The 25,119-nt window shown below is 43.2% G+C and overlaps 1 protein-coding gene across 1 annotated transcript in view; it reads right to left on the minus strand.

The window, feature by feature from the left end:
• The window catches only part of EPB41L3 (erythrocyte membrane protein band 4.1 like 3), a 106,090-nt gene that overhangs the window by 59,240 nt on the left and 21,731 nt on the right, over positions 1-25,119 (minus strand). The window contains exons 3-6 of the mRNA XM_056854824.1: positions 10,179-10,283; positions 8,676-8,718; positions 1,687-1,762; positions 35-253 (exon numbers count right to left, since the gene is read on the minus strand). Of these exons, the coding sequence (XP_056710802.1) occupies positions 35-253; positions 1,687-1,762; positions 8,676-8,718; positions 10,179-10,283 (443 nt within the window). The remainder of the gene's footprint in view (positions 1-34; positions 254-1,686; positions 1,763-8,675; positions 8,719-10,178; positions 10,284-25,119) is intronic.

Below are 25,119 nucleotides of genomic sequence, written 5' to 3' on the forward strand. Positions count from 1 at the left end.
CTCCACCTCAAATATTCACTTCATTTTATCTTACCTGTGGCTTTTGTGAAGCTCTATTACTTTGTCTTCCAGTTCTTTAGTATGGTTTGGAGCAAAGCGAAAATCACTGACATATTCACTCCCGTATTCCTCAGGATCATAATCTCCAAGTTCTGACTGAACTGTATAGGAGCCCAACAGCGCTAGTGTGACAAAAGAGCATGGCAGTCGTCCAGAAACTATGTCATCTCTCAACTGCAAGCACAGGTAGTACCTGCAACAGATTTTAAAAAACAAAAACAAAGGACTATGACACCATTTAATAACAACAACAACAATAACAACAATGTATATGTATATGTAGCCCACCCTTCCTCAGCTGAACCGGGCTCTGGCTGGCTAACATCATAAAATACATACAACTAATAATACAATCAATAAACTACAATTAAAACAACACTAAATTATACCCTTTCTTCATGGCACCATAACCCTACATTCACCATAACCCTAAACTCAGGTATACCTGAATACCCTCAGGTATACCTGAATTTAGTAACAGGAAGCACAATCCCGTAATGGCAACACAGATTGCTTTAATTTGAGGAAGGGAAGAGGAAATACACAAAAGTATAACAGACATTTCTCCTTATTATAGACCTGTGTTGGCGAACCTATGGCATGCATGCCAAGTCCGGCATGCCGAGCCCTCTCTGTGGGCACGCGCGGGGGCGGCGGGGGCTTTGAAGGGAGCGCGGAGCCGTTCAAAGCCCCCCCTTCCCTGGACTCCCCGCCGCCCCTCCCCCTTGCCAAGCTGGGAGGAAACCTCAGTATTCAGGTTAAATTGCCGTGTTGGCACTTTGCGATAAATAAGTGGGTTTTGGGTTGCAGTTTGGGCACTCGGACTCTAAAAGGTTCGCCATCACTGTTATAGACAATATAATGGGATACTTTTTCAAAGGGGCCTTAATAGGATTTGCAATCACTCCTAATAAATAGCACAGCCATGAAAATAAAGTCCTCACTCTTTGAAATTTGGAATATTAATATTTAAACCAAATCCCTTGAAATTTGCAGCTTGTAGTTTTTACAAGATATTGTATATATTTACTAATGCTAAGTTTTGTTGCACAAGCCACCAAGTGCCTACAATAGACATACTAACTCCACTGGCAGCACAAACCATGACATTGCACTAATGTTGCAGGGATACCATGCTGGTATTACAGGTGAAAATATTTGGTGTCGGTATCCCAGGCATGTACAGGTAAAGTTGCCTGATGAAATATAAAACATAAAATTACTGATAGCAGACATTCTGTAAGACAGAAACACTGCAATCTAATGTTCCTACTATATTTCCATAGTCTTTATTTTTAAAGGAAGCCAACTTAAACAGCACACACACCCTCCCTCTTACTGATTTTTCCTCATGCATCTGTATATGCTGTATATGTTGTTATTAGTTACAGAATTCAACAACAAATAATCTTTATTTAAAACACTGATTATGAACACCAACTGTAAGTACTGCATGGACCAAAGGAACGAGCAGACACTCAGTCAGTAACATGCCTTTTCCTACCACCTGCTATTAGAATACAGTGGTCAAGAGACAATATAGGAAGGAATGTGGGTAATTGCAAATTACTATCATCAGAATTTTTTTTGGGAACAACTTAGGAACAGTGCTTGTTTATGAACTACCTGGTGATATCTTCCGTAAGCTGGGCAGGATCAGGAGGGTAAAATTTCACATTAAATGAGAACTGCCAAGCACCACCTGCAAGAGTACAAAGGATTATTGGAATTACTGGCACCCTGTAACAGTTATTGAATAGTGTGGACCAACTCCAACGCTTTCTTAAAGATTTTTTAATCATAAGCATTCATAGCATTTCATTCAGTGACACTTCTCTTCCCTGGCAGAGTTATCAGCTCTTAGAAAATAATAATTTGTCCTGTATTGCCCCTAAATCTGGTATGCAAAAACCAGTTTCCCTTGGCTAAGATATAGTTTACGTAACTGAAATAAAAAAGGAGATAAGAAAGAACACTGCCAGCTACACATTCAGCAGAGTTTCAAAGTCTGTGCCCATAACCAAGTGAAGCACACACAATTGTATTTAGAACACATCAATCAGCACTTTCAGAAACTATCCAAGCACAAGTTCATTAGTCTTTATCATGAGAAAAATTGCAAAGACAAATGTAAAGGTCATTGGTAAAAGTCTGTCCTGAAAGTTTTAGGATTAGGCAATATTACTAATGTATTTCCACAGCTACATTAGTTTAAAGACAGCAACACCAACATGTTATATTCTATACAATGTTCACACGAAAACACTGCTACCAAGGAGGCAACTGAAAAGAAACTGATTCCAAAAAGCCAATGACAGCAAGTTGGGAGGGCGACCCCTGGACAAAAATGCATTCTGGTAGGGGAAAGGATGTAGTAAGGAAGTGGGGTTAACCAGCATAGGAAATTTGCAGAGAATTGTCCACAGCGTATTTTGTCCAAAAGTGTCCTTCCTAGCAACAGTACATTTTCTGAAATCAAAGGAATTCCAAGAGGAACAGGAAGATGAGAAAGATGCACCTCGGTGAGTCTATGATCCAACCTTGAATGTTTTATGATTAAGTGTGGTGTAGTGGTTGGAGCATTGGGCAGGGACCTGACAGGACTTGGATACAAATCCCCGCAGACCTACAAAGCTTGCTGGAAGGCTCTGGGACAGTCACACACTCATCACACTAACCTCATTCACAGGACTGTTGTGAGGATTTAAAAATTTACAAATACATAAATAATAATAATAATAAAAAAGGCATGATTGAATGAGTGGTAGCTGGACAGCTTCAAGGATACTTGAATAAAAAGATCTTGCCATTACGGTGCATTCCCTGGTAACATCTAGAATAGACCACTGCAATGCACTCTACACAGGGCTTCCCTTGAAGTGTGTCCAGAAGCTACAGTTGGTACAGAATGCGGCAGCCAGAAGGCTGACTGGAGTGGGTCATAGGGACCATATCACCCCAGTATTGCTCACCAACATTGGCTACCAATTCCAGGTGCTATTATTGATCTTCAAAGCCCTTTATGATTTAGGGCCAGCATACCTTAAGGCCCAGACACTCCCGTATGAACCTCCCCGATCACTTTATTCATCTTCAGAGGACCCGCTTTGGATGTGCTGCCCAAGAAAGGGCTTTCTCGGTCACAGCATCCAAACTCTTGAACTTATTCCCCAGGGCCATTTGTCTGTATCCCTCTATCATTGTCTGCCAGCAGGTGAAGACCTGTTTGTTTGGCATTCTTTCATTAACTCTCATTGCCCCCCTCCCTGTTTATTTATCTTTGAGTCTATGTGTTGATATGCTTTATTTAAGTGTTTAAAATATTTAATATATATTTATCTTTATTTTAACATTGTTTTGAGTGTTCACCACCTTGCGGATCCTAATTAAAGTGGAAAGGCTGCATACAAATGTTTTAAATACATATTCACATGAATATATGAATTTAGCCATTCTCTTTTTCAAATTAAGAAACAAACACAATGTCAATTGCCCTTATGGTGGTTGAGTCGGCACAAGAAAATACCATCTAGTAAAAGGGTAAAGAGACATGATTATTTCACACATAAATCAGGCCATACATCTTTATAACTGCAGAAATTCTGGGGCCTTTTATTTCATTTGGTTTGCATTTTGAAGTGTTCTATTTTTAACTATTTAAACTGAGTGATGAATATATATGTTGAAGGCATGTCAAGTTCTATTACCATAGCCTTGCTGTGTCTGACAGAAGAGAAGCCACGCTAATCTTGACAGTACAATGTACCTTAAACTGCCTGCAAGTTTCTTACAGGTTCCACTTGTTAGGGCTTGGATTGTTGTTGACATGGGTGAGCCTCTGCTGTATACAGACCATCCCATACATTCTTGGCTCATCCTTTTCTATTTTAGATATTTTTGCTCATACACTCTCAGCTTCTTCACTTAAAGTGGCCTTACAGATACTTCATTTTGAAACTGGTTTGTTCGACATAGCCAGAATTCTAAATTAATGATTAGATCTTTATCAATTTCAATCAGACTTCAAAACAAAACAGATGGATATTATTTTTTTGTAGCAGACAGCAAGAGACAAATAGACTCAATTTGTTGCATAAATTTAGCCATACTATTCCATTAAAAAGAAACATGTAATTTGGACTAGCTTTCCCGTTGGGTAAAACTCGGAAACGGATTCAGAAGCAGCCCATACACGCAATGAAAGGAATTGTGCACCATTTATGGTACAGCTGTCTAGTGGGGATTCCTATGTTCTAAGAAGGACATGCATAAGATTTGTGTTTTGTTTTAAGGTTAATTTCAATGATGTCTTAAAGTACTATGTGTTCCTAAATAAATTATCTGAAGCAGTGGGGAGGCCCCCTATTCTGAGGTAAAGTGGGCACTTTGGCTGCTGCCTTTCTGAACTACCTGGCAAAGCTAGTGTCTGGGCTCCAGCTTGATTCTCTGCAGCCCAGTCAGGAAGGAAAGCACCACCTGTGTGAGAAGTCGTTTTGCCAGAATTTATTTATTTAGGGCCTTGGTATGTTGCCTCTCCAGGGAACCTGTTTAAGGTAGCTTACAAAATAAAGTAATTTAAAATCTATAGTTGAAAACTGAATATGAAAATAGGTACTTTCCACAAAATAATTATGTTACGTAGACACATACACACTCTCTATAGGAAAATACACGTTGCTTTTTGCGATACAGGTGTCTCGACTGGGCAACAGACAAGATGTTCCAATATGCAGGATAAGGCATGGTTACCGGTTTCAACTGGACATTCACAACATCACAATACTGCCACTTGAAATGTGTCCAAGATTGGGCCTCAGCATGACCCCAGCCCCCAGGCTGCCAACCATTGCTATGTCTGTCCTGATAGCAAGAGGGTCAGCATCACCGGACCAGGCCAGACAATGTACAGCTCCTACACATCACCAAGCAACCCCTTTAAAGAGTTGTCAGCGGCAGCTGGGCTATCAAGAAAACAGGGAACATAGGTGGGAGGTCAGGAAAGACTGTTCCATACAAGGGGCCAAACGGAAAGGCAAGGAGGAGATTCCAGGTCTTCTCCAGGCTGTGGAGAAGAGTCTTGGGAAGAAAGCAGGTGGAACAAAGTGTGGTGAATCCCCTCCCCTCTCTACATCTGAGTGCTTTACCAACTTCAAGGTCTCAGCTGGAACAATGAAAGGGGAAAGGGAGGATCAATCACAGACCCTCTGGAGCCCCACACAGTGTTACCTTTGAAAGAGATAGCTGCATTATCCAGAAGTCCTCCTGTACTGAACATGTCGGCCAGGATTCAAACAATCATACAACAAGATGTTGATAATTTTTTTCCAAGGGAAATTTGGCCATTAAAGTCCTTAAAACACAGATTTTGTATTTTCCTGAGCCCAGGTGTACCTTCAAAAAGGACACCGGGATCAACTTCCGGCAAGATGGCAGATCTGATCGCGACTTCTCTCAAGAGACCTGGAGACGCTCCGAAATCGGGACACTTTAGTGCCCCGATCCACGTTCCTAAAAGGTGGAAAGTGGAGCAGGAAATTCCTGCTGCTGAAGAATGCGGTTTTGACTCCCAAACCTTCCCCCGGGAATGAAACCTGGGGCTGTTTGGATGTTGTCCTGCCCGGCTGAGGAAGGAACCACCGCCGTGAGCGCCTCTAACGGATCCAGGATCAGATCCCCTCTACCAAACACCAGCTATTGAACCATTTTAACTACTGAAACCCCGACATCCGAGACCTGTAAGTGTTAAGAACTCCTTTTGTTTGCCTTTCAATCAGAAAAAGACTGAGGAGATTTTCCAACTAGCTATAAACCCCCCCCCCCATTTAAGACCAAGAGATAATCTGACAAAATAAGAAAAATCACCAACCGGACTGAGGAAATATAATTCTTTCCCGCGGGTAGACATAACAACAGACGATTTGAGTGACACTGTACGCAGCAACTGAAGATTCAGAGTTGGAAGGGGGAGGGATGAAGTTCTATTTCTGATTTGAAATACTTTCGCTTTAGAGTCTTCTTGACACGTCTTGCTGTGAGAACGAGGAGATTTTGTAGAAGGACCGGATGTCTTTAAAGGCTTTACTAGAGGACTCTTGAAACTCGATGGTCTGTGTTACACTAATACTGCCCGCCTATACAACCAGCTCTACAGGGAACCACGGATTACAAAAGACTGGAGGAACTGTTGATGCAGCAGACTGAAACACTCAACAACCAAATTCAACAACGGATAGAACAAATGTCCCAACTACTTGACCAGAAACTTGACAACCTTTTGATCGAGATTAAGACAATTAAAGACCAGGTGAAGGTGTTAAAAACAGACATGAAAAAGATGGAAATTATCATAACAAAAGTGGAGGAGGAACAAAAGGAAATTCATATGGAAACTAAGGATAATGAGAAACAAATTGGAGATTTACAAACTCAAGGAGAGATTTTAAAGGACCAGATTGCATTTTTGGATTTGAAATCGAGAGAATCCAATCTACGAATACGCAATCTTGCGGAAAAATATGGAGACACTAGAGGGACGATGATAAAGTCACTTGCTGACATTTTCCATTTAAATGAACAAAAATTGAATTATGTAATAGATAAAATATACAGAGTTCCCTTGTCGCCAAAAATGCAGAAATCAACACCTAGATTGTGATTGCCTTTCATGATCTCAGAATGAAGAATACAATCATGCAAACCCAATATGATAGTCCTCTTTTGGTAGATGGATTATCATTAATATTGTTAAAAGATATAACTCGTCACTTGGTTGCAAAGAAAAATGCTTATAAGGATTTCACAATGATACTGAGGAAAAATGGAATAAGGTACGCCTGGTTAACACCACAAGGGCTTACTTTCATCTACAAGCAGAGCAGATGTGCAGTCAACTCACTAGCAGAGGCTGAAAGATTTTTATCAAGAAATACAGAACTGACAGATCCCACTCAAGGAAGAGACAAAGAAGAAATACGACGGGATGAAAACTCATCTGGGCCAGATTCAGTAACTGGTCACCATGGATGCCAAGAGACTACACTAAGAAAGCAAGAAAAAAACCAATAGAAACCCCCGACAGAAAAAGTCGTCTAAAAAGAAGGGATAAAGAGTCGGAGGGTACTGAAATGTTGGGAATAAGGGGAGGTGCAGGGAAATAATGAGTTCTTTTTATTATTATTTACTTGATAATGTAAAGAATATATAGTTCTTGTTTTTGGAGTAATTATGTAACCTAATAGTATTTTAAATTTCTTTAATGCTAATTGAATATATTAGGGATTAGGTTACTAAGTAATGGAGTATATATGGACACTAGAAAGGATTAGACAATTTTACATAAATGTATACTAGCTCAGAAGGAATAGATAAATACTAAAATAAAGGAGTAATCTGATTAAGAATGGGTTAGAGGAAGTTGGGGGGGAAGTTCAAATTATTATATGTATTTGATCAAGAAGGTATGCATTATGCTATGCATTATTCTTCATAAATATATGGAAAAATAAGCTATATGGAATACCGAATAAGAAATGTATTATTTTTATGGAATAAGCAATAAATTAAAAAAAAAAAGGACACCAGGATCGTTCAAATGTAAACATTAAAAACAATCTTAGATTGTTGTATTGAGAAATGTATGTCAGACAAAGCATTTCTTTTCTGCAGGCACTTCTCTAACTACACGCTGCACATTTTATCCAAGAACTAAAATCCATAATGCATTAGAATGGCGAGATTTCAGTCATCCTTTCCTAGTTTTGTTTTTTCAGCTGTCATTTTATCGTTGTGATATATCTTCAGAGCTTGACTTTTCCAGTAGTCTTTCAGCACAATCTACATTAAGACTATGCAAGATGTCTATTTATAAATCCTAGAACATAAATGAACACCTGGGCCTCTAGATGGTTTTCAACTATCTACCTGATGGTCACTGAGATGGCTCAGTTAGGTTGGAAAAAATAGATGACTTCCCTTATATACTGATTTTGGACCTGAGATGTGCAATTCCCAGATGTGCTTGAAAAACCGTCAAGCCAGGCCAAAGCAGCATTAATCTGACTAGTGAGTTTCCCCCCCCCAAAAAAGCTATAGCTGCCCTTTCCCTTTGCCCAAAAGAGCAGATACTTATGGAGCATGACATTAGTTAACATGGCAGCCGCCCAAAGCCAGATGTAAAGTTTACCCAGCATGAACAAGTTGGCTGCCTCTGACACCAAAGTTCAGTCCTTAAATTTGTATCTTCATTTCTCCCCCTCCTTGCATATTTCCAGATGATCAGCTCCAAGAGCTACAATAACTAGGACAGAGTTGAAATAATGGTATGATTCATACATTTTTTTAAAAGTTAGCAATTATGGGAACAACCCTGGGGAATCCTTGGGCTCATTTCCCCTCCACCCCCCCTTACCCTGCCCTGCCCTGCCCCACCTCAAAGCTCAAGGGTGGGTGGGTGGGGGGAAATCTGCTTTCTTGGTAAACCATAATTTATCACTGCATTTCAAAAAAAGAAAATACTTTTTCTTACATGAACTCTTAACCTTTTAAAATAGTACCCAGGAAAATGCTTTTTAAAAATCGCACTGTTCTCCTCTAATAAATACCAGAACACAACTTACTTCGGATCTGCTTCTTTATTTCCTTGGCTGGATCCAACCAGTTCTGAAAAGCAGTATTTTAACTATGTGAATTAGATGCACAGCAAACATTGCATTTCGAATTAACAACAAATGAAACAAAACAAAAAAATAGTTATAGGGCAAAAGTTAAACACCAGTGATTTTGGGGAGAGAAAGCTAGACAAAACACATGCTTTACATTCTCACTGAAAACAACAGGACCTAAAATGGCTGCATCATATCCAGTGGGTGCTTACTTTCTTTAGGGCCAAGGTAGTTGAAAGACCACCTCCTTCCACACTATCCCACCCTCTAGCTGATATCCTTCTCAAAAGCCCTGCTCTCTGTCTCCCTGACCTACAGAGGTAGAATGCCCTTCCTCTTGAGGCCCGCCTGGCACTTACCCTGTTCTCTGTTAAGCATCCCACCAGAACATTTCTTTTTACCTAGGATTTTAACTAGGGATTTGATCTTTTTACTTGTTTTTATAACTTGCTTCTAGCCTGAGGACTGTTATGAGGACCTTTTAGGTTGCCAGATGTTTTGGGCCCTGGGCTTTGAATGTGCTTGTATTATCTGGATTTGTATGTGCTTTGATGCTCCGTTTTTTCAAGAGCGGAGTTTTTTAGTAGCTTGATTTTATGATTTTATCTTGTTTTATTTTGTGAGTCACCTTTTAGTTTTTAATTGCACAGCATTAACCCAATTGTAATTTAAGAATTATACCTAAGAACATGCACTTAAAAAAACAAAAACAAAAACGTTTGTGTCTGCCTACGGTGGATTACGCTGAATATGGATGTTGGAAACAGATGCTGTTTAACTTAAAAATTACCCATAGTGGTCCATCCAGTACCTTACAGATCAGTGTGGGGTCTACATACGGAAGCACAGTTTCCTTTCTGGTCCCACCCCAGCCAAAGCACGAGTCAAAATAGGCTATCCACTCCCAATACAAAATACAGTGTGTTTCATTCCACACATTTACTGCAGGCCGCCACAGAACAACTCATTTTTTGCAAGCGTTTTACTTTCTTAGGCTCTGTCACTATGGATAATGCATATTCATAGTTCACTGAACTTCATCTGTCAGCACCATCCGAGAAACACTGTCAAAGTAATGTGAGCCTTGAAAGAAAATTAGTAGCAATAATAAATCTGTTTCTGTGCTTTAATATTACGCTACATTGCAAAACTCAATGTACATATGGTTATTTTCTTTTAACCTGTGGGGTACCTGAATAAATTCAAAAGAACACGAATATACAAGACAACACTTACTTTCCCCCTGCCCCTTAAGTAATATGGAGCAGGCCAATGAAGCAGTGTCCTGTTTTATACATGCAAGTTGTACTTTTGCAAATAAATAAATAAATTATTAACTGTTGGTCAGTTAACAGTTTTTAAGCCTGATGACTCTCACAAATGCATCACACAACCATTCAGTTAGGTTTTTATGCTTGGATTTTAGACAGCTTCCCCATCTTTGAAATGCTGATTTACCTTCTGGTTTTCCATGTCTCTGTACGTTAGCCCAAAGTAGTCCTTCTCCAAGAGATTCAAGTGCTCACAGACTTTGTCAAACAGCACCTGGCCCTTTGAGCGTTTCTATGGGGAAGCAGACAGGGGAAAATATACAGAAATTGTTGAAAATAGAGATCATACTCAGGAATTCTTTATTTATTGAAAACGTTTATATGCCACCTTCCCACCCAAATAGGGTCACTAAGGCAGTTAACATCAGGTATTAAAACATGTAAACATTAAAATAACATTTAAAATGTATAAATAACCCCCCCCCCCAAAGAGCATTACACTCTACAAATAACAACTTATTGGTGGTCCTCGGCCCAAGGAGTGTCCGGCTGTCCTCAATCCGGCCTGGTGGAACTCCCTCCCAAATGAGATCAGTGCCCTGCGGGACCTGAAAGAGTTCCACAAGGCCTGTAAAACTAAGTTATTCCTCTAGGCCAACAGTTGAGGGCAGCTACAGGTGTCATCTGTTCTGGCCTCCCTACCCTACTCCTCACCCACCTATTTTTGTTACCATTTATGTGGGTGTGCCAACCATTCTGGCTGGTCTCACAGTGGTTGCTATACTCTTACCTGAGTGCCATCTGCTGTAATTTTAGATCTAAAATTACAGCAGATGGCACTCAGGTAAGAGTATAGCAACCACCGTGAGACCAGCCAGAACCGTCGGCACACCACTCTGAGCACGGCTTTGGCCAGGGATTGAGGGCGAGATATAAACCCAAATAACAAATAGGAAAAATAAATATTTAATAATACAAAAAATCTATATAAACATATTAAAAAAAACATAAACATACAAACGAGCTCACACAACCAGACAATGCACAGCTCCTATACATCACCAAGCAAACCCTTTAAAGAGCTGCCAATGGCAGCTGTGCTATCAGGCAAACAGGGAACGTATGTGGGAGGTTAGGGAAGATTGTTGCACATGATTAAGCCTGCCCCATATAAGAAGAAGAGTTGGTTTTTCTATGCCAACCTTCTCTACCACTTAAGGAAGAATCAAACCGGCTTACAATCACCTTCCCTTCCCCTCCCCACAACAGTCACCCTGTGAGGTAGGTGGGGCTGAGAGAGCTCTAAGAGAGCTGTGACTAGCCCAAGCTCACCCAGCAGGCTTCATGTGTAGGAGTGGGGAAACAAATCCAGTTCACCAGATTAGCCTCCGCAGCTCATGTGGAGGAGTAGGGAATCAAACCTGGTTCTCCAGATCAGAGTTCACCACTCCAAACCACTGCTCTTAACCACACCACCAATAAAAGCTTAGGGTACACCAAATGAAATAAAAAAGTCTTGATCTGCTGTCGGAAGATAGTGACAGAGTTAGACAATCAAGAATTAGATGATCAAGCAAATACTGAACAAGATGATCAAACATATATTGACTTAATTTCACAACGTTTTAAGGGAGACACGTCATATAAACAGACATATTACTAAATCAATATTTTCCACTACTTCTGTTTCACAATACTGGCACTTGTTTTTGTTTTTCCCCCCTGAATACATCACAAACCTTTTACAAGCAACAGAAATGATTATTGTCTCTTGGGGAACTCCATTAGAAGCAATATTGTGTATGCAAGTTCCTCTAAGATGAGTCACTGCTAATTATCGGATCCACTGGCTTCTAGACAGCAGAATTTGTGGAAGACTGGCATACTGATCTTATGAACGCTTATTTGGAAGCAAGCCCTGATAACAGCCTGTGCTAGATACTATAGACATTCCATTAGAATTTAGGAATCTCAGGTCCAGGAAAGATTATGTGCACACCTACACAAACACATACACTGCAAGACAAGGTGCGCAACACTGAAACATTATTACATGTAAATATTTGCTTATACCCACAATGATGAAAGGATTTCATAATGACAAACTGCCAATAAACATTCAAACTTTACATAGACCGGAATTTAACAATACTGTAGAATTAGATGTAATAATCTAATGTTAAAAATATACATACCATAAGATCATAAGATGGTGAAAACAGAGAATAAAATGGATAAGCATGACATGATTCTTAAGAAAATACTTACATGGGTACCACAAAAATGCTCTTCTGCTCTCACTATCCACTTCTGTAGCTTCTTTTTGATATTTCAGTACTGGATGCACTCTTTAAAAAGGCTACTATCATCATAATTTCCCTCTTCTTCCTATTTTCTTACCAGTCTTCTACTAATCAAATTTCTTCTTCCTTTTTTCTTACCAGCCTTCCACTATTAATCAAATTGCCTTCCCCTCCTTCCCCTCATACATTTCTCTTTTAAATCCCCAGGGTTAATTCTAACATTACCATTGTTGAATATTTCCTGAAGTATATTTCTCCTTTATTCCTCATCTGGAGAACTGAGGGGGGGAAATCTCCCCCCTCCCCAGGACTTTTTTCTAATTCTTCCAAAGGAAAAAAGAACATGAATTTTGGAAATGCCAGTGAAATATTGTCTCTTTTGGAATGAGTAAAATGACTTTAAAGCCAATATTTTACTGAAAATGTATTGTACGAAGATGTCTATGTAAAGTATACAGTTTTAGGCGATAATTTCTATTACAGTTGCAAGCTGACCACCTTGTGACTTGCGACAATGTGCCTTGCATGACTCATCCTGGCTGTTTGCTACTCTTCAACAGCTAGGGTTGCCAACCTCCAGGTACTAACTGGAGATCTCCTGCTATTACAACTAATCTCCAGCCAATAGAGATCAGTTCACCTGGAGAAAATGGCTGCTTTGGCACTCTATGGACTCTATGGTATTGAAGTCCCTCCCCTGTCCAAACCCCACCCTCCTCAGGCTCCACCCCCCAAACCTCCTGCCGGTGGTGAAGAGGGACCTAGAAACTCTATCAACAGCAGTCAACCCATGAAAGCTGCACTGGGCTCACCAGCATCAACGTCAGGCAGGTGGAGGGTGCCGGAGCATGGCAGGCCTTGTAGCACAGTCTGGGTGCTGCACTGTGCTTGCTATTGGCAGCTGCAACCAAGGTGTGTGGAGGGAACAAGAACTGTGATGCTTGTGGGGGGATTCCTTCCCCCCCTTACCTTTAATTTAAATATAATGTAAAGTGGCAGCTGTGGAGATGATATGGTGGGTCAAAGCTAACAGGGAGAACAGATCCCCCCTCCCGTGAATATCATGGGTCCTCATATATTCCAATAGCCAAGTCAGCCAAACAGAGGATACTTAAATGCAAAGACTGGACCTGTGAAAGGACAAAAGGTACAGGGTGGTGCCCAGCCCTGCATGAGGCAAGGCGAGGCAGATAGCAGCGCCCAGCCTTGCACAAGGTACCTGGCCCAAGGCAGAAGAACAGTTGTTTTTTTATGCCGACTTTCTCCACCACTTAAGGAAAAATCAAACCGACTTACAATCACCTTCCCTTCCCCTCTCCACAACAGACACCCTGTGAGGTAGGTGAGGCTAAGAGAGCTCTAAGAGAGCTGTGACTAGCCCAAGGTCACCCAGCTGGCTTCATGTGCAGGAGTGAGGAAACCAACCCAGTTCTCCAGATTAGCATCCACCGTTCATGTGGAGGAGCGGGGAATAAAACCCGGTTCTCCAGATTAGAGTCCACAGCTCCTAACCACCGCTCTTAACCACTACACCATGCTGGCAGAGGAGGGCGCCCAGCCGGGCCCTGCATACTGCAAGGCAGATTACAATGGCAATGGAACCTGGCGTGGCTGAGCCCTGCATGAGGCAAGGGAGATGGTGGAGCCCTGCACTGCTGAGGCCCACTTGAGGGAAGGCGGCCAGCGGTACCCAGCCTGGCCAAGCTCCATGCAAGGGAATAGTTTTCCTGGATATAGGATGCCAGGGTAGGGAAGGGTAGAAAACTGAAGATGGGGAGAAGATAAAGGATAGGTTAGTTGGCAGGTAGGAAGGAGAGAAGGAGGCAAGAAAAGGGGGAGGCTATGGGGGGGCTTTCAAGGAAGGCAAAGAGAAAATAGTGGGGGAGAGGAAAATAAAATTTACCCAGCAAGCCTTTGCAAGTTCCCACTTGTAGTAAAATTTGTAGTAAAATTTGTTTACCTTTTCAATTTTTCTCAAAATTTCTATTTTTTTCCTGAAGAAATTTCTGAAGAAATCCCCCCTCCCCCGTGGCTTCAACGTTTCCAGAAACTGTACATCTCTAACAGAGCGATCCTAACGGGGGTTCCAAAGGGGGATAGGAGCCAGTGAGACCTCCGCATCAGCGTTAGTGCCATTTGTGCCAGCTAAAGTGGCACTAACGCTGGCACAGGGGCACTTACACTGGCTTTGGGGAGCCGCACGGCAGTGCGAGCCTCGGACTCAACACAGCCTCACCAGCAGCATTTTCCCGGCGCAATAGATTGTGCTGGCATCAAAAGGGGCATGTTCCCGGAGACAGCTAACATTATTCAGCTTCCTAAGCCTTTTCAGCTCAGGAAACACCCCTTTTTGCAGGTGCCAAGTTACGCCTGCAAAAAGGCGGGAGTAGCCTCTGGAACTCTACGGAGAGTTCCACGGGGTTTCCTTTGAGGTTGTATATTCAGCTTGCTCTGCTTGGCAGCAAGCCACTTAGGAGGCAGTGGGGAGGTGCAGTCCCCAGCAGAACTACCCTCCCTCGTTGGGATTGAGCTGCCTGAGTAGATATTGCAGGAATAAGCCAATGGAGGGAGTTGTTGCTTGAATGAGCAGTCACATAATGGAAAAGTCTACACCTCCTATCACACAGACAAAGTGGCTGGAGGAGACAATGCAGAAGGAAGAATATTGTTCTCTTCCTCCTACCCCACTCTCCTAATCTCTTTTTTATTATCTTTTCCCCCACAAAACTAGCTCTCCTCCTTCTTCTAGAGCAGGGGGGAAATTTTAAGGTTTCAGGGAGGGGGGAGATTTGGACCACTATTCAGGAAAGTGTGATGTCCTGTAGATTATGTGCAATCTGTAAAATTTTAGTTTTTATTTATTTATTTATTTTAGTTAGACTATCTTGGGAAGGGGGGAATTATATTCTGAACAATGGTGAAAGGGGGGAATGGAGCAAAAAAGGTTGAGAACCACTGTTCTAGAGGAATATATATACACTATACACTTTAAATGATCTATTGTAGAAAACCTGAAGGACACCATGTTGAAGACGTTTCTCCTCAGTAATTACAGAAAATGGGCAAAGAGGGTCACAGAAAACACTGGTTAGCAAAAGCACCTGGCCAACCCAGAACAGGTGGAGGATGAGTATCAGGGTATGAAGATAAGTTAGCACATCACATCAGCAAACTGGAAGTTCTCTAAACCTAAATAAAGAGAGAGAATATGTGAATGTTCACATACACAATGAGAAGGGGTATATTGTTGTATCTACACTGGTAAGAACTCCTTCAAGGCATCTCAGCTCTGAGACTGATGTTGAATACATCCATTAACTACATATTTGCTGCCAAATGTATATAAACATAACCCTTGTATCTGCATACAAGATACAGGATATGTCCACTATTTTCACAGTATTCCATGTGTCACTGGTGGCAACAACATGGAATTACCAAATGTTAGAATGTTCCAGCCAGACATGTACAATATTAGCTTGTCCATTCACATATGTTTAAAATTTGTATCCAGAAGCTTTTTCTCTTATCCCCCCTTCCTTTTTTCTCAGCTTCATTTTTCTATTTTTAATTCCATGCTTGGCTACCCTTTGTATACTGATCTACAACAGATGAGTTGAACAAGTATGAAGAACAAAAGAACATGCTCTCTTTTGAAATCAAATCTATTGTAGTGACTCATTGGCCACATTTTACAGCACTGCTGTTTCTGTATGCAACACTGCAGTCTCATGTGTATAAGGAATGCTGAACAAGACAAAAAGCCTCAGCTGTCTACAAAAGGCAAGAAATCTTTCAGCTTCTGAAAGCAATCATAAAATATTCCTATTAGGTTGGTTTCCATGAGGGAAAAACAGGTACATATGTAGAAAAAAAGCAAGAAAACAGTGCAATGGAGGGCCATCTTTAGAGAAGAAAATGATTGTAAAATCAACCAATTTTCCCCCTGAATATTTAACGCAGAACTAAGAGAATCAGCATGGTATAGTGGTTAAGAGCAGAGGTTAGGAGGGGTGGACTCTAATCTGGAGAACCGGGTTTGATTCCTCACTCCTCCACATGAACGGCGGATTCTAATCTGGTGAACCGGGTTGGATTTCCCATTCCTACACATAAAGCCAGCTGGGTGACCTTGGGCTAGTCACCGTTCTCTTAGAGCTCTCTCAGCCTCACCTACTTTACAGGATGTCTGTTGTGGGGAGGGGAAGGGAAGGCTATTGTAAGCTGGTTTGATTCTTCCTTAAGTGGTAGAGAAAGCCGGCGTATAAAAACCAACTCTTCTTCTTCTAAGATTCAGGGCTTCCAAGCATTTAAGATTAAAAACATGTTTAGCCTTTGCAATACTTCATATACTGCTGAACACATTCCTAAGGACACTGGTTTGGATCTTGTACACCATGAACACAACAAATTCACAGAAGGAATCTTTGTCCCTTTCCACTGCAGCCCCTGCATTAGGGGATCCTTAGGAATAATGCAGAATACAGCATGAGGACAGCATGAGTGGGAAGGGAGAATTCGTAGCCTTTCCTTTCTTGCACAGAGCTATGGTTGTTAACATAAATTAATTCCTCTTTACCCAATTTCTTCCCAAAATCTAATAAACTGTTTCATGTTTCCTCTTTTTAGGAATTGGGAGTCAGTTTCTAATCGTGTTTTGATAAAATAAAAATTCGAAGAGATAAGGGGAAGGAGGGGAAGAGAAATGAAAGTGAAAATCCTCTTTTTTTAAAAAAAAGGGGGAATAAAGAGAACGAAACCTTGACTTACCTGTGAAGGTTCCTTCTACACTGAGGGAGGAGTACATCTTCATCAGAGGGTTTTGTCGTTCCTATGCTCATGGAGGCAGGATCCAAAAAACCTTTGCTTCCTGTCACATGTGCTAGGACCGCCCTCTGATATCCAGTTTGAGGACTTCCATAGCAGAATTTTTAAAAACAGACAGATGTGCACCCAAAAGAACAAGGAGCAGCCACTGCAAAAAGCACAGCTTAAAACCAATAATTAGTAACAAGTAGAACATGAAAATACTTTATTCTAATTCCCCTTATTTATTATTCCTATATATAACGTATTGTTTCCCAATTTTTAATTATTATTTTTTTAAATTCAGCTTTATCTGGACACTTTGTCATTTTTCATCTTGATCCATTCTTCACCTTGGGTGGGCAAGATGTACACCTCCCTCAGTGTAGAAGGAACCTTCACAGGTAAGCCAAGGTTCCGTTCTCCCACTGAGTTCTGAGTACATCTTCATCAGTGGGATCTTCAAAAGCTGACGTTCACTGGGAGGGAGTCTTCATTGATCATTTGATACAACATTCTGGAGGACTCTCCTGCCGAATGCCGCGTCGGATGAAAAATAGGCATTTATCTTGTAGTGTCTTATGAGCGTAGAAGGGCTTGACCAGGTTGCAGCCTTACAGATTTCTTCCACGGATGCATGGCCATCAAATGCTGCTGAAGTAGCGGCGCTGCGGACTGAGTGAGCGGTAATTCCTAACGGCACTGGTATGTTGCTAACTTGTTAGCACAGCCGGATACACTGTTTGATGCACTTGCTGATAGCTGCCTTTGACATTTTGCAACCTTTATTGGTGATGAAATAGAAACGAATAAAGACTCCGAGTGCCGGAAAGGTTCCATCCTTCTCAAAAAGATGCGTAAAGCTCTTTTCACGTGTGCCAGTTCTTCTCCTTTGGATGAGAAGGGTGAGGGCAAAAGGATGGAAGATGGAGTTCCTGTTGTCTATGGAACTTAGAATTTACCTTCGGGATAAAGGCCGGATCTGGACGTAGTACTACTTTATCCGCGTGGAAGACGCAGAGGCTTTTTCTAGATGACAAAGCCGCCAGTTCCTACACCCTTCTAGCTGATGTAACAGCCGTGAGGAAGAGAACTTTCATCCTAAGGTGACCCAGGGAAGTTTCCCATAAGGGTTCAAATGGGTGTCGAGTCAGAGCCTGGAGTACCACGTGAAGTCTCCAAGCCGGAAATCTATGAATTGTCAGAGGAGAGATGGCCGAGGCTCCTTTCAAGAAAGTGACTATGTGGGGATGCCTTGACGTTGGGTAGCCATCCAGTTGGGGAACAACCGTCGCGATCGCCGTCACCTGTCGTTTGAGAGTAGATGCCTTCAGCCCTTGAGCTAATCCCTCTTGGAGAGAGTCAAGCAAGTTGCCAGTGGAAATGGTCACTGGATCAGTATGTTTTCTCTCGCACCATCTAGTGAAGGCCTTCCAGGAAAAATCATATATGTGCCTGGTGGATTGTTTCCTGGCTTCCAACATGGTGTCGACGACCTCTGAGGTATAGCCCGTCTCTAGCAACCTTGACCTTTCAAGAGCCAGGCGGTCAGCTTTAACCAGGCTGGATCTGGGTGTAAGGGGCCCTGTTGGAGAAAGTCCTGGACTGCAGGTAGGGACCATGGCTCCTGGATCGATAGCTCTCTCAGTGTCGCGAACCAAGGTCATCGGGGCCAACAAGGGGCTATGAAGATGACTAGGGCCCTCTTGTCTGATTTTTCGTAGAGCTTTGGAGATCACTGGTAGAGGTGGAAATGCATAAAGGAGTCCCCGTGGCCATGGGGACAACAGTGCGTCTATTCCCTCTGCCCTTGGATGCATAAATCTTGACAGGAACCTTGGGAGCTGGTGATTTTCCCCTGTTGCGAAGAGGTCCATGATGGGTCTTCTGAATTTCTCCATTATTTGAAGGAAGGTCTCTCTCTTCAAGGACCACTCCCCCTTGTCCACCTGCTGTCGGCTGAGCCAATCTGCCTGCTCGTTTAGTACTCCTTTTATTCGCTCTGCCCTGATGGACGCCAAGTGAGCCTCTGCCCAATTCAGAATTGTTATGGCTTCTGCGTGAAGGGAGGAGGAACGAGACCCGCCTTGCTTGTTTATGTAAACTTTTGCTGAGACATTGTTCGTTCTCAGCAGGACGTGAGTGTTCTCGATTCTTGGCTGAAACTCTATCAAGGCTTTCTGGATTGCCCGTAACTCCAGCCAATTTATGTGGAGGTGACTCTTTTCCGGTGTCCAACAACCCTGTGCTACTTGTTACTGCAGAATTGCCCCCCAGCCTTCCAAGCTGGCATAGGTGAAAATCTGGATCGTGGTGATCAGGAGATAGTTCTGACCCTTGGCTAGGTTGTTGGACCTGGTCCACCACCTTAAGCCGTCCTTCACTTGTCTCGGGACGGTGAGGCGTGGGTTCCTCTTTTGAGCTATCTGCAGTTGAAATGGCTTGAGAAACCATTGCAGGTCCCTCATGTGGAGGTGAGCCCATGGCACAATCCCTATGCATGCCACCATTTTCCCCTGCAGTCTGACTAAGGACGACAGGCCGGATGATTTGGAAAGAATCACTGTCCTTGTCAATTTGACAATGGAGGAAACATTGTCTGACGGAAGGAAGACTGCATTCTGGTTCGTGTCTATGAACACCCCCAGGTGATGGATGAACTGGGACGGAGAGAGGGTGCTCTTGATCTGGTTTACCAGGAAACCGTGGAGCTCTAGAGCCCAGAGGATGGTCTCCGTGTGCTGTTAGGACAGTTGTTCTGAAGGAGTGCTCATCAGGATATCGTCTAAATATGAGAAGACGTGGATCCCTACCTCTCTCAGGTGAGCCACCAACGTCACCAGGACCTTGGTAAAGACTCTCGGGGCCGATGAGAGACGGGAGGGCCCAAAACTGATAGTGATTGAGGTTGTATGCAAAGTGGAGAAACGTTCGGTGCTCAGGGTACATGGGGATGTGTAAATATGCTTCCGTCAGGTCCATCAACGTCAGAAACACTTGGGGACGGAGTGCCTCTATGATGGACCTGAGTGTCTCCATCCTGAAACGTTTGAGCCGGATAAATTTGTTGACATGCTTTAGATTTAGGATTGCGCGCCAATCTCCATTTCTCTTCGGAACGGTAAAGAAAATGGAGTATACCCTGGCGCATCGTTCTGTCTGGGGGACTGGTTCGATTGCCCTGATTTGAAGCAGGTGGTCTATGGCTGCTTGACTGCAGGCTATCTTGTCCGGTTTGGAAGCGGAGGGGGAGAGAAAGAAGGGTTTTTTTGGGGGGATTTGCGTAGTTCTAGACTGTATCCCTCGTGAATAATCTTCTGCACCCAAGTGTCTGGGTGAAGGGAGTCCCAGGTATTGGCAAAAAGCTGGAGTCTTCCTCCCACCGGACTGTCCCAGCAGTCATTGTTTCCCGGGTTTCTCACTAAATCTGTTGGACTTGTCCAAGTGTTGTTGTGGCTGGAATCTGACCAGGACCGGAGCCAAAGTGCCCTCCTAGAAATAGAGGAAACTGCCAGTGTCCTGGCTGACATAGTCATGGAATCAAGAGTGGCGTCCTCCATAAAATTTACTGCTTTCAGAACTCTGTTAAGAACACTCAGAACCCTTTTATTGTCTTGTAGAGTCAAGTCAATTATTTTTCTGATCCACATGATGGATGCCCAAGCCACCAATGCTGCTGTAGCTGATGCTTGTATGGATACGGCTGAAGCCTCATGGGCCTTTTTGATAGCATAATCAGCTTTTCTATCTAGAGGGTCCCTGATGTTGCCAGCCCCATCCTCAGAAAGTAAGCCGGTGGATTGCAGAGCAGCGACTGGTGCTTCAACTAAGGGAACCTGAAGGAGGTTAGAAGCTCGGGACTCTACATTATACATTCTTCTAACAGCAGTGGGGAGCTGTCTGTTAGAGAGAGGCTTCTCCCATTCATTTTTGAGAAGGTCCTCAAAGTATTCAGGAAAAGGCAGAGCCCGGGTATGGGTCCTCAGTCTGGTGAAGAATTCCTTCATGCCCCTAAACTTAGCCTTACTTTTGGAAGCCTCTGAGTCCTCATCCTCATGAAGATCTAAGGCTGCCAATACCTTGCTCAGGAACGCCTGATAATCTTCCCCGACAAATAACCGGGATTGTTGATCCTGATTTTGAGTCTCCTCCCCCTCCTTGTCTTCTCCTGAGGAGAACTCACCCTCTTCTCTATCGCTAGAAGAGGGAGAAGTGGACCTGTTCCTGCTGGAAGAGGACAATGGTGCCTTCCTTGCTGCCTTAGTTGGCCAAGCATGGCGTGTGTCGCTGGAGCATTCCCCACGTTCTGACTCAGAGTGGATGGAAGCCCTGGAACCCGGGGATGAGGCTCTGGATCTTGTGACTGCCCAAATTAGCAACAATTCTTGTGGGGACAACTCCTCTCGCAATGCCTGCCGCATTAAATTTATCAGACTTAAGTTGCCCTCCCCCCTTCTGCAATTAAAAAATGAACATTTTCAACATTACCCGGGGTAGTCCCAGTCGCATGAATTCCAGAGGAGCCGGCATCACTGGGATCAAGTTAGCCCTCGTAACCTCTAGAGGCCGAACGGGGAGTTGCGGAGGCCATCTTGTCCGTGCCCGTTTTTTCCACGCCGTTTTGAATGTCTCCCAGCTGGAGGCTTCGTTTTTGTGCCGCCGCCTGCAAATCGGACCGATTCACCTGTTCTCCCTCTTCGCGGCTCTTGGACGCTGCTAGGGAAAGCTGTCGGGGGGGGGAGGAGTCCTTCAACTTGTTCCTCGTCTCCTGACATTAATTCCTCTGAAGCCCTATCTCCACTCTCAGACATATTGTAAATGGAGGGGGGAGGGGAGGGGGAGACAGAGGCAAAGACGAGGGAAAACAATAGATACAAGAGGAAAAGGACTAAGAAAAAACACAGAAATAAAGTTAGACAGGAATAATTATTGAAGTGCAAAGGCTAGGAAAGGTTTGCTACAGAGCTAACCACAAATGCTGCTTCTCCCTCTAAGGTAGGAAGAGAACTGGATATCAGAGGGTGGTCCTAGCACATGTGACAGGAAGCAAAGGTTTTTTGGATCCTGCCTCCCTGAGCATAGGAACGACAAAACCGCTGATGAAGATGTACTCCGAACTCAGTGGGAGAAGAAGAAGGTGGCCAAGATGCCCTCCCTCTCATGAACTGCCTAAGGTCATAGAATCAGCATTGCTGACAGATGGCCATCTAGCCTGTGCTTAAAAACCTCCTGGAAAGGAGCACTTACCACCTCCCGAGGAAGCCTGTTCCACTGAGGAACCGCTCTAACTGTTAGAAAATTCTTCCTAATGTCTAGACGGGAACTCTTTTGATCTAATTTCAACCCGTTGGTTCTGGTCCAACCTTCTGGAGCAACAGAAAACAACTCGGCACCATCCTCTATATGAGTAGTAAAACTGCTGGGTTGACATAGCTGGGGATGGGGCATGAACTGCAAGGCTAAGATGCTTTGTTATATTTGGGGGGGATTAAGGGAAGGGTAGGTAAAGAATTTCAGGAGATTAGGTAGTTGGAGGGGGGAATGCCTGGAGGTTTACCAAAGTCTGTGCATTTGCCAGGAGCAAGAAATCCATTGGCTGGTAATTGCTGGCCCATTTCCAGCAGAATATTACTTAATATATTTTTTTTAAATCTGGGGTTTTGTCTCATACTTGCGCAAAGGGAAGATTAGAAGAATTCTGGTGAAGAGTTTTCTATATCTGAAGAAGAGGAAGGGGTGTGGCAAGTTAAGCGTTACCAGACTTTGGAGGCAAAAAAGGGTTTATGACAGGGAAGGAATGGAACATGGGAAGGAAATATGATTGGGGGGGCACCATGACACTAGGGGGAAGCGATGGGAAATGGCAGTAGCTCAGTGGTAGAGCCTCTGCTTGGCAGGTTCAATCCCTGGCATCTCCAGTTAAAGGGACTAGGCAAGTAGGTGATGTGGAAGACCTCTGCCTGCCTGAGACCCTGGAGAGCCGCTGCTCGTCTGAGTAGACAATACTGACTTGGATGGACCAAGGGTCTGGTTCAGTATAAGGTGGCTTCATGTGTTATGGGGAGGGGCCGTGGCAAAGTGGTAGAGCCTCTGCTTGGCATGCAGAAGGTCCCAGGTTCAATCCCCGGCATCTCCAGTTAAAGGGGCTAGGCAAGTAGGTGATGTGAAATACCTCTGCCTGCCTGAGACCTTAGAGAGCCGTTGCTGGTCTGAGTAGACAATACTGACTTAGATGGACCAAGGGTCTGATTTAGTATAAGGCAGCTTCATGTGCTCAAGAATCAATGGATATCTAAAAAAAGTGAATTTCAGGAAATGAAATTCCCCTCCTCACAAAAACACTACATGGAGCAAGAGTTAACAAAGAATTTACCAAATGGATTTTTGTGCTTCCCACTGCAACTATCTCGCCCCCGCCCCCAGCTAATCCTGAGTAACAGGAACAATATGGGATGCGGTATGGGGGCTGTACTGGGAAGGAATAACTGGGAGAAATCACCCTTTCCCCTTCCTGTATAAAGGAAGAGTGAAACAGGTTACCAAAAGGATCTTTTCTGTTTCTACTGAGAGCTCTCTACCCACCCTCACATAATTGAAAAGCAATTCCTGGGTGTCAGGTGACCTGCATAACAATATGGGAATAAGTGCGGGGGCTGTCGTGAAAAGGGAGAAATTGACAGACCACCCCATCCTTACTAGTTTTTGCTCTGACTCTGAAAAGCAACATTTTGTGGTGTGACAACAAGAGGCTGCAGTGGGAAACTCCCTTTTATAAAAGTGATCCTTTTGCAGCCTATAGACTCCAACCTAGTACCTCTTAAAATAGTCACACCCATGAAAAAACAGCAAAAAAAGAGAGAGAGAATAGATGCATGTACAGTATATTAAAAAAAACTAAAAAGAGGCTGCTATGGACAATTTTATTTTTATTTATTTATATTATTCATAGTCCACCTTTCTCACTTGGACTCAAGGCGGATTACACAAAGTGAGTCAATACAATCAACAGGATGGGACATTCAATAAACAATGCAATAGGATTAGGGTTGTAGAACCAATCAGAAATCTAAAAACAGGACTGAAGTAAAACCTAAGTATAACATGACACATTCAATTATACAGTGAAGGAAAAAAGTATTTGATCCCCTGCTGAATTTGCCCGTTTGCCCTCTGACGAAGAAATGACCAGTCCATAATTTTAATGGTAGGTCTATTGTAGCTGTGAGAGACAGAATAACAACAGGAAAAACCCCAGAAACCCAGAAGACAAAAGTCAGAGATTGATGTGCATTATAATGAGTGAAATAAGTATTTGATCCCTTTGCAAAAGATGATTTAGTACTTGGTGGCAAAACCCTTGTTGGCAATTACAGAGGTCAGACGTTTCTTGTAGGTGGCCACCAGGTTTGCACACATCTGAGGAGGTATTTTGTCCCACTCCTCTTTGCAGCTTCTCTCCAAGTCAGTAAGATTTCGAGGCTGATGTGTAGCTTCTCGAACCTTCAGCTCCCGCCACAGATTTTTGATAAGATTAAGGTCTGGAGACTGGCTGGCCACTCCAGGACCTTAATGTGCTTCTTCTTGAGCCACTCCTTTGTTGCCTTGGCCATGTGTTTTGGGTCATTGTCATGCTGGAATACCCATCCTCGACCCATTTTCAATGCCCTGGCTGAGGGAAGGAGGTGCTCACCCAAGATTTGACGATACATGGTCCCGTCCATCGTTCCTTCAATGTGGTGAAGGTGTCCTGTCCCCTTAGCAGAAAAACACCCCCAAAGCATAATATGTCCCCCTCCATGTTTGACGATGGGGAGGGTGTTCTTGGGGTCGTAGGCAGCATTCCTCCTCCTCCAAACACGGCGAGTTGAGTTGATGCCAAACAGCTCGATTTTGGTCTCATCTGACCACAACACTTTCACCCAGTTCTCCTCTGGGTCATTCAGATGTGCATTGGCAAACTGCAGACGGGCCTGTACACGTGCTGTCTTGAGCAAGGGGACCTTGCGGTCTCTGCAAGAT

The sequence above is a fragment of the Euleptes europaea genome, chromosome 8 (genome assembly GCF_029931775.1).
Source record: "Euleptes europaea isolate rEulEur1 chromosome 8, rEulEur1.hap1, whole genome shotgun sequence".
Classification (NCBI taxonomy): domain Eukaryota; kingdom Metazoa; phylum Chordata; class Lepidosauria; order Squamata; family Sphaerodactylidae; genus Euleptes; species Euleptes europaea.